Source organism: Empidonax traillii, unplaced genomic scaffold, assembly GCF_003031625.1.
Source record: "Empidonax traillii isolate 1590-97213 ecotype Southwest subspecies unplaced genomic scaffold, ASM303162v1 scaffold91:size2966241, whole genome shotgun sequence".
NCBI lineage: Eukaryota > Metazoa > Chordata > Aves > Passeriformes > Tyrannidae > Empidonax > Empidonax traillii.
The window spans coordinates 2,947,310-2,956,524 of NW_020955284.1; the positions used below are offsets into that span (position 1 = coordinate 2,947,310).

The 9,215-nt window shown below is 42.1% G+C and overlaps 1 protein-coding gene across 1 annotated transcript in view; it reads right to left on the reverse strand.

Moving 5' to 3' along the window:
* EDN3 (endothelin 3) overlaps positions 1-450 on the reverse strand; it is a 15,901-nt gene extending 15,451 nt beyond the window's left edge. The window contains exon 1 of the mRNA XM_027881656.1: positions 107-450. Within this exon, the coding sequence (XP_027737457.1) occupies positions 107-158 (52 nt within the window). The 5' untranslated portion in view covers positions 159-450. The remainder of the gene's footprint in view (positions 1-106) is intronic.
* Between the last annotated feature and the right edge of the window lie 8,765 nt (positions 451-9,215).

The following is a 9,215-nucleotide window of genomic DNA, read 5'->3' on the forward strand; positions in this document are numbered from 1 at the left end:
AAAAAAAAAAAAAAAAAAACACCACACACACAAACCCACCCAGCCTTTCTTTGTGTGCATGCGTGGAAGTGGCAAAGAAAGAAAGAAAGAAAGAAATTCTCGTTACCTGCAGTCGACGTAATCGTAAGTCCAAAGAGGAACAATAAACCCAGCTCCATTAAACCCAAATTGCACGCCGGTTAACTGCAGGCAAAGGTGAACTGCAGGGGCGACTGAACCGTTCCAGGAGGAATCACTTCAGGTTGGAGGCAGGGAATATCCTGGGGCTGGCGGCGCACGCTGCTCCCCGGAGTTAGTTCCCACACGGAGGTGTGATTAGCAGCTCTCCCTTGCAGTTATTTTCCTCCAGTGCAGGCTTAGTCCTGAAGGGGAGAGAGCGTTGTCAAAAGAAGGGAAGATCCATCGCTTGGCTTTTCCCACACACACCTCCCACCCCACCCCCAAATCCGATCAGAAAGCGGAGCTGCTGTTTTCCAGCTGCAGACGCCTCCCACCCGGACAGCTGCCGGCCTCCCCCGGGGCCGGGGGGCGGGCACGGCCCCCGCTCCCGCCCCCGCCGCCCCCCGCTCCACACCCGCCAGGTACAAGCAGGGATAGAGCTGCACATCCTCCCGGAACAGCCCGCCCGAGTTGCTAATGCTGCTCCTGGTTCCTCGCTTGTCAATGGTCTGATCCTGTTGCTCCATGTCTAATTCCAGGAGGAATAGGAATCGCTGGTGTGATCAAAACGCAACGTTTTGACTCAAAGCTGGGCTACGGCTTTTTGGAATTGTTTGGGGCTTTTTTTTTTTCTCCCTGAGACTCTGCCAGTGATTCCCCAGGTGAAATTAAGGCAGCAATTTATTAATACTTTCATTTCTCCAGTTACTTATGAGCACCTCTTTGTGGACAAACCTACCTGGAGTGCAACACTGAAGGCAAAAGGGGATTTCATATTGTGTGAAATACATGATAACTGGGCCTAGAAAAACACTCCTACACATGGTCCCATTTTCTATTGTAGTATCAGCTCTTAGGTAATAATAGGTAAGGGTTTCAGGGAATTGGCTCTGTCTTTTCTTACAGTAGTATGTGTAGTAGATCCTATTATAGGAAACATATGTTACAGACAGCACATGGAAAAAGGTTGCAAATTTAATTGTGGATATTTTAAATCAAAACACAGTGTTTCATTTAAGAATATTTCAGTACTAACAGAAAGAGCTGCAGCCAGAATTTCTGTCATGTATCACACCAATTTGACATATTCACTAAAATCCGATTTGTGAGTAAAAAAGTAGTTGCAGGATCACCCAGGTTACATTATCCATGTTCTCTACTGCCTCACATTCTTCTCCAGCCCTGCCCCCAATTCCAGCTTCTGGTGTGGACTATCCAGTAACAGTTGCAGAAAAAAAAACCTCATTAAGATGTCATGTTTTGTCAGTTTGTCAAACTGCCTTCTGTCAGTCTCTGAAGATTGAGAGTTTAGTGTGAGAGCTGTAGTTATACCTAGCTAAGAACAAGAGCACAATGGTCATCAGACAGGGTAATAGCTAGAAAGTTCCATTGTCTCAAGTTTTGCTGAGACCACAGTTCTCTGTGGAAACTTAAATTGCTTTTGTTTCACACAAATTGTGCAAATTATAAGATTTTGGAATATGAAATTGAAATGCCAGAAGCATTAATCATGCCCTGTCTCTAAAACCCAGGTAGAAAACACAAGACTTAAGGTTTGTACCCTCTGCAGTGAGCGCAGCTCGTGAGGACAAGGGAGTTTGCTCAGGTACTGGCAGCATTCAAGCACTGAAGCAAAACTGTGAAAGCACTTAAGGAGGTTTTAGTTCTGCTAACTTTAAATAGTTTCACTGCATTTGCTAATTAAAGGGAAAATAGAGCCCATGTAAATGAATATTGAAGTTCATGCTGGAGCTCGGAAAGGAAGTGCTTACTTACCTTTGAGGATGAGTAGCTGCAGTGACCTGAGTGTTTGTACCATTTGCTTTGCTGGACTGTGGGTTTGTGTAAGTTCAAGTCATGCTCTCGAAGCATCAGCAGAGTTACAGTTTGGCTTCACAATTGTGTAAGTGCTCTACTTTAAAAAATACTGTGACAAAACATCCTGGAAAAAAAGAATTGAAGTTATTTGCACTTCTTTTACAACTAGAAAAATTAATTTCTCCGGATCAGGAAGTTCCAGATATCGTACTCTCGTGCTGTTGGATTGATTTTGACAAATGCTTATGATTGCATTTTAACTTATCTGGGGAAAAAAAAAAAAAAAAGAGAGAGAGATTTATTGTGCAGTTACTGTGTAACAGAACTCTCTGCAGTGAGTAGGAAGTACTGATTACATGTTATGGGTGTGACAAGTAACAATGACATGAGTAAATTCTGATTAGTGGATTTAATTTTCTTCATTGCAACAGGGTGGGTTTTTTTAACATTGATGCAAAATTATCATAGAAATTAGCAATATATAACTGTATCATACATATAGGTGTGTTACAGCAAAAAACCAGTCTTTTTGTGTGTGAATTGATTTTAACCACATTTTCCTAAAAAATACTGTTCTATTTTTTAAACAAGATTGTGAAGTCCTCTTCTATATTGCTCTGCTTTTCCTTCCATATGCTATTTAATCTCTGAAGAGCCAGGGGAGACCGTATCAGCACTGATACTGAGTGCTGTGCAAACAAAAGAAGTAATAAAATATATTCTGAAATTATCTATCAGGGTTCAGAAATTAAGAAGGGCAAGGGTTTGTCCAAATGACCTCATATAAGCTTTAGAAGAAGATAAGACATAGACTCTACAGGAAGAAAGACTGTCATCAAAGGAATTCTCCTGGATACTGTAGGTCTGGTTCACATTTGCATTGATTATCAAGTTATTTGTGTCTCACATTACCTAATGACTTGAGAACTTTTTGTTTCATAAATACAGCAGTCTCAAAACAAGAACAGTGGTTAAGCAAATAGCAACAAATAAATTTTAAAAATCTCTTGAGTTTGGGTAGTACTAAAACACGTCTGGGTATCAGCGTCAGTGATACTCACATGTGATGCAAAATGGTTTTGTAAGTCTATTTAAGGATTATGTTTTCATTTAGTTAAAGAGCAGCAGCTATTGAAGTGGCAGGCAGAGATTGGAAGCCAAGATATCTAATTCATAGTATTTTTCAGTTTTTTCTTTAAAATTCTTTTAACTTCATCGTTTCCTTTTTCTATTTCAGTTTCAAGGTCTTCATGGTGGACGGGTATAAATCTTGGGAGCCCTGGACAAAATGGGTGGAGTTAATCCTTCTCTTTATAGCTTCTAATCTTCCCAGCTCAGGCATACTCCTTGTCCTTGTGCAGGAGCAGCCTGGCAGTGCTGTGAGATCCAGCTCCACTTTCCACAGACAATGGGAATTCCCCACTCCTGGGACACTTCCTCATTCTTAGGGCCACCCAGGCAGCTGAAGGAAGACAATCAGCAGATCTGCCCTGTTGCCGGGTGTAAATATTGTATATTTGAGAACTTCTAATTGACTGAAGGGAAAATATATCTTAGGGATGAGGTCAAGGCTGAAGGAGTCCTGGAATGTGGAGCAGCTGAAACAGATGATGTTAAGGAAAGCAAGCTCAGATTCCAGATTTTATACATGAAAACCCCGAACTGCCATTTCAATTAGGAACATAATCTTGGTTTTGTTTAGTGCTTCTCTGCCCCTTGTATCCCTACTTTATACATACCCTCATGTGACTGTGGAGTAATCAGAGACCCCAGCAGTAATTCCACAGCATTTAACCTTCATCGTACAGGTGACTACACAAAGCAGTTATGAGTTATAAAGAAGTTCCAGATGTGTTTAAATAAGGTTGGTTACTGAGAGAAACCACTTTAAAAGCCAACCTTCTAGGATGTATTTACACTAGTAATAAAGCCTGTATTTAAAAGGTAGTGTAGGGTTTCAGCAGCAGTGGAGAATTTTTTGGCACTGATATCTATTCTTACAGCCTCAAGCAGGCCAAGAGGAAAGCCAGATCAATACAGATAGGGTAGCAAGTAAAGACAACCAATCTACTGATTTATGAACTATTCATATCTTTTTTTCCCACCCTCTTACTTCCTTCTTAGTGACATTGTTCTTCAGTGTTTTTGAAAGAAAAGATCATCTTAAGCTGCAAACACTGTGTTTAGTAGCACACTCTGCATCACTCTCACAAAGCAGCTTCATAGTGGTGGCTGATGTTTGAAAAATGTGCTGAGATCAGGAGGTTCTCCAGAAAACCTTATCTTCTGATTATTATTTGTTACTTTTTGCTAGAGTTCTATAGCCAGAAAGCTGAAGTTAATCTTGTCTCCCCTCCTGTTACAGACAGCCCTTTTCAGAGCCCTTTGATGTCAGTGCAAAGAATCCCATTTTTAGTGGCCTTTGAACCAGATGTAGTAAAAGGGCAACTGAGCATTTGTAAGGGTTGCAATTGGGTAACTTGCTTGAAGGAGGAGAATTCTTATACCCATTTCTGTTTTCTCATTCTTTTTATTTCTTTTAATATTTATATACTGTTAAGAGTAATATAGATACTTGGTAAACAGTGAAGAGAACAAATGGTTCTGCTCTGACCATATTCCACTTTATTTAGATAAAAGCAAAATAAAGAAGGAGCTCTGTGGCTGTTTTTCAGCCACAGTAATTTAATGATTCCTGCTTGTTACAGCTATTGTGAAATTTAGGAAGGAGTTTGCATAAGATAACATATCCTGCTGTTGTAATATACTGGAGACAGGGCTCAGATCTCTGGATAAGGAATGCTGCAAAAATCCTAAGTGTTATTATCACTACACACCACTCTCCCCAGCATCTGAACCTGACCTCCCTTCCTTGGTCCAAACAATCTCTGTCTTTGTAAAAATAACAGAATTTTACAGGAAGAGGATTTTCTATAATTACTACTTGAAACAGTTCTTTTCCTTGACATTTATTCAGGTTTGGGCACATTACTGAACAAAGAGAATTCCACATCAAAATATGATCAATCTGAACACTTCTCGTGCTTGTAAAGAATGGACAGAGAGCTGCCAGCAAATAAGCTGGAGGCAAAAAACTCAGGTGGCTGTGTTGCCAGAAGAACTTCAGGTGTTTAAAAAGGAGCGAGGCAGAGAGGCAGAGCACTTGGAGGGACAGCTGGTTTTTGGAGGTGCAGTGGCAGGAGGAGGAAGACATGAATACCAAAACAAATCAGTTTGGGCAGAAGCCAGCCTGGAGGGTGATGTGAAGAGGGAGGGAGTGGTGTGCATGTGTAAGGATTTGGGTGCTGGCCTGGTTTTCCTCCCTCAGCAGACTGGTAGGAAACTTGTGGTCACTTGGTCGAAGTGTGACTGGCTGGGGAAGTCTGTAGTGCCGGGAGGAAAGCGAGGTGTAAAGATAAGCTGGAGGAAGGGGGCTGGAGACTAGGTATGGCCTGAAGACCATGGCTGACCCTCAGGCCATTCTCAGGTGGAATTCATGTGCTTCTCTGACAGCACTTCCTTGGGAGCTCCCCTTCTTGGAGTGCACTGAGCTCAAGCCTGCCTGGATGCCTCTGAAGAGACGTTTTTTGCACCTCTTGGGAAACCAGAAGAGCAGAAACCCTGAAAGGACTGTCCTGTCTGGAGCAGAACCTGCAGGGAGGGGCACCCTGGGCTGCTGGAGAGGTGAGTGTCTGCCAGTGTCATTGCTGTGCTCCAGGAGCTGGATGGAGCAGCAATGTGAAGTGTCCTGGGGCACTGACACGGTGCCGCTTTGCATGGCTCCCTTTGTGCAGAGATGCAGCAGCTTGTGAGGAATAAAAGCCTGGAGCTTGTGCTGCAAATCATGTGGTTCATAGCCCTGCTGGCTGTGAGGGGAGCTCCACAACATCTGCTGGGTTTTAATTAAGAGCATGGCTTTTGCAGAGATGGTTGGCCTCTTTGTGCAGTGACGGTTTCTGTTTGTCTGGTTAAGCAGTTTCAGGGATTTTTTTTTTTCTCGTTGTGGCTTTGTGATGTGGTGTGCAGGTGACTGCAGAAGTTTAAAATACCTTGTGTTGGACCACTGATAGACAGGAAGATCTATTTACAAATCCATAGGTGAGATAGGTGTCTTCCAACAGCCAGTCTTGTTACATAGCAAGGGAAGCCTGGAACAAAACTTAGTAAAATGTGCAGTAGCAAAAATGTGCACGTTGATAACAAAACCCTAATTATTGCATGTGATGTGCCCAGGTGGACAACACTGTTAATGGACATGCAGCAGTGAGAATACTGTGTGGTAATAATTTATTCAACTATATAACAACCAAAGAGGCTGGTCATAACTACCTTAATTCTGTGGCAAATCTCCTGTTCAAATTTGTACTAATGTTGTTACAACATTAGTAAGAGATTAATGTTCCTGGTGCTGCCTTGTTGGATAGTATAAAGAAAAGTTCTGCTGAAGTTACCAGCTACTAATGAAGTTCAGGTCTCCTTATTGCAACTTCTTGGTAAATCCAATTTTAAAGGCAAATACAGGTGGTACCGTTTCTTTTTTGGGAGGAGGATCTACAGCTGAGACTCATCAGTCCAGCAACAACCTTGACACCATGTTTGAATATATAACCTTTCCTCTCCCCAAGTAACTTATCTCTCTCTAAGAAAAGACTTTCAGAGAGAAATAAACAAGTGTCTGCCTGTATGAACTAGTAAAGGGAAAATAAAATGAAAAATGAACTTGTATTATTTAAACACTGTGACATGACAAACTGCGAGTGCTGCTCACATCCAGCCCTCTGAGAGCAGCCTGCTTTGTTCCTAAGCTTTGGTTGAACCTGAACCTTTCTTAACCTATTTTTGTGAATGTATTGCATTTTGCGGTGGCATGAGATTATAATCCTTCAGATTTTCTTCAGGCCCCTTGTTGGGATGAAGTCACACAAATGCCTGAACACAAAGACAGGGCCAAGTTGGGCATCACTGTTGTGAGTGATCTGTGAGTCCCCTGAGAGTGTTCAGGTTTGGTGCAGAGACTGAGTAGGTTAAATCATTCTAGTCCCCAGAAAGACTGTGTCTGTGGGGATCAGGGAACTGTAGCACAAAATCTGGGGGAACAGCTGCACAAAACTTTGCAGGCTGCGTGCCCTAGGGTTTAACTAGGGCAGGTTTAACTCAGTGAGGTTAAGGGAGGTCATGCATTGCTGAGGTGTAAGTGCTGTGTCTGAGCCCTTTCTGCAGTGTATAGGCAGTGCACAGCTACTTCTGTGCATTCTAAAGATCCAGTTAGATGTGCATTCCAGGCCTAGCTTGTCTTATGGCAAGGGCATAAATGCCAGACAGGCTACCAAGCTGTTTTCAGCTCGAGATGCTGTTGGCCAGTAACAGATGGCACGGATATCCAAAGCAGCCGTAGTTATGAAATTCATGTCTGTGGCAATGTTGTGTTTAGTCTGTTTTGGTGGAAGCAGAAGAATTGACAGCATCCTCCTCGATGGCTCAAAAGGAACAGCTCTTTCCAGAAGAGCCAGAGGTCTGCAAAGTAAACATAGGGCATTGCAAGAGGAACACAAACCTAATCTAACGTGGGAATTCTGGATCTATTTATCTGTTCTCATTGACATGGCTGCACTTATTCTGGAGGGTCTTGACCTCCCATTCAGTTTAATAAGAGAAGCCTGGGAATAGTATCAGTGCAGTGCTTACGTACATGTATGTTCTGTGTGGCTGAATAGGAATAGGAATCAGGATAGGAAGAGAGGTAGAGGAAGAATAAGTCACCATACAACCTGCATGCAAGTGTTGAGTGCAGCTGATGGAGCTTTTCCTTTCTCACATTTCCCACAACTGCATCTCACCCTCCCTTACCAGGGCTGGTAAAGCAAGTTAGTAAATCAGATTATAAGGAAAGAATGGGTGCCAGAAGAATGTTCTCCCCTGGCTGCTATGGGGGAATATTGGAGCATTAGCCAAAATTGGACGGGAAAGGTAACAGTGGTTTTTGGGAAATAGGAAAGGTAATGAGGAAAAACCATAGGAAGGGGAAAAGAGAAAATCAATTAGCTCTCTTTTCACAGCTCATAGCTCATCTTTTCTGTTATAAAGACAACAAAAGGAAAAAGGAGGAGGGATAAAAAAAAAATAAAAAAAGAAGATACAACAGTAGACTTAATGGGAGAACTAGAGAAAAGGAATAAAGGAACAGGTTAAAGGAAGAAAATGAGATGTTAATCTCTTGCCAAGGGTCAAGTATATCCCTCTAACAGCATGGCTGGGATTTGGCTTCTGTTTTTTGCCTCTTGAGTGCTTGTTTAAAGCAAATAAGCTAAGCAGGCACCAGGCTGCTCAGTGGAGACGACTGTCATTTGAGCTTCCCAGGTATTGTGCTTCAGCTGCAAACATTTTCAGTCCATGGTGTGTTGTTCGGATCGTGGATACAAGAGACAATCTGGGAAAACTTCTTACTCCAGTGTTACTTTTCATATGTTTTGGAAGATACATTGTGGCAAGCATTGAGATGAAAATTGAGGCAAACTAGTAAAAAAAGGCAAGTTCAAAGAGCTATTTCATAGCTTGAAGGACTGGAATTTGTACAGCTCTGATGGTCTGGCTGCATTCCTTTGTCAGTGTTTTTATTGACTTTCACTTCCAAAGAAACAATGGTGCTCCAAGCTGTTCTCTGAAGCCTTGGATATACCTTGCTGACCTAATGAGACAGACAGAAGGCCCCACAGCTGTTAGCAAGGGTCATGTGTGTGTGCTCGTGTTCATATTGGAACAAAAGAGCTGCGGTCATACTTCTCTCACTCTGAAGTGCAATTGTTTCCATGCCTTTCCAGTTCTGAGTAAGTGCAGCATTTCACACATAGAAGGGCCCTCATGCAATTTATTATCCCCGGCTCTGAAATAATTTATTGTTGTTTTGACATTTTTTCCTTTTACTGTTTTATCTTTTCTCAGTTTAGGAATGGAGAATAAGGAGTCAGACTTTCTGCTTTTGATATTTGCAATTTTGCCAGCAAAGTTTAGCCTAATCTGTAAACTAGCTAAGGTTAGACTGGCCGTGACTATCTGTCACAATGATATATATGAAGAGGACTCATATTCATTTTGTGATGGGTCAGAATCTAAGGGCAAGGATCTTATATGTCCAGCATTGTCATAACAGTGATGGTCAGAAAATCACTGTCTTACTGTAGGGTAGCTGCAAAAATGATGATGAGAATTATTATAGGCTCATTAATATGAGTCAAGTAATG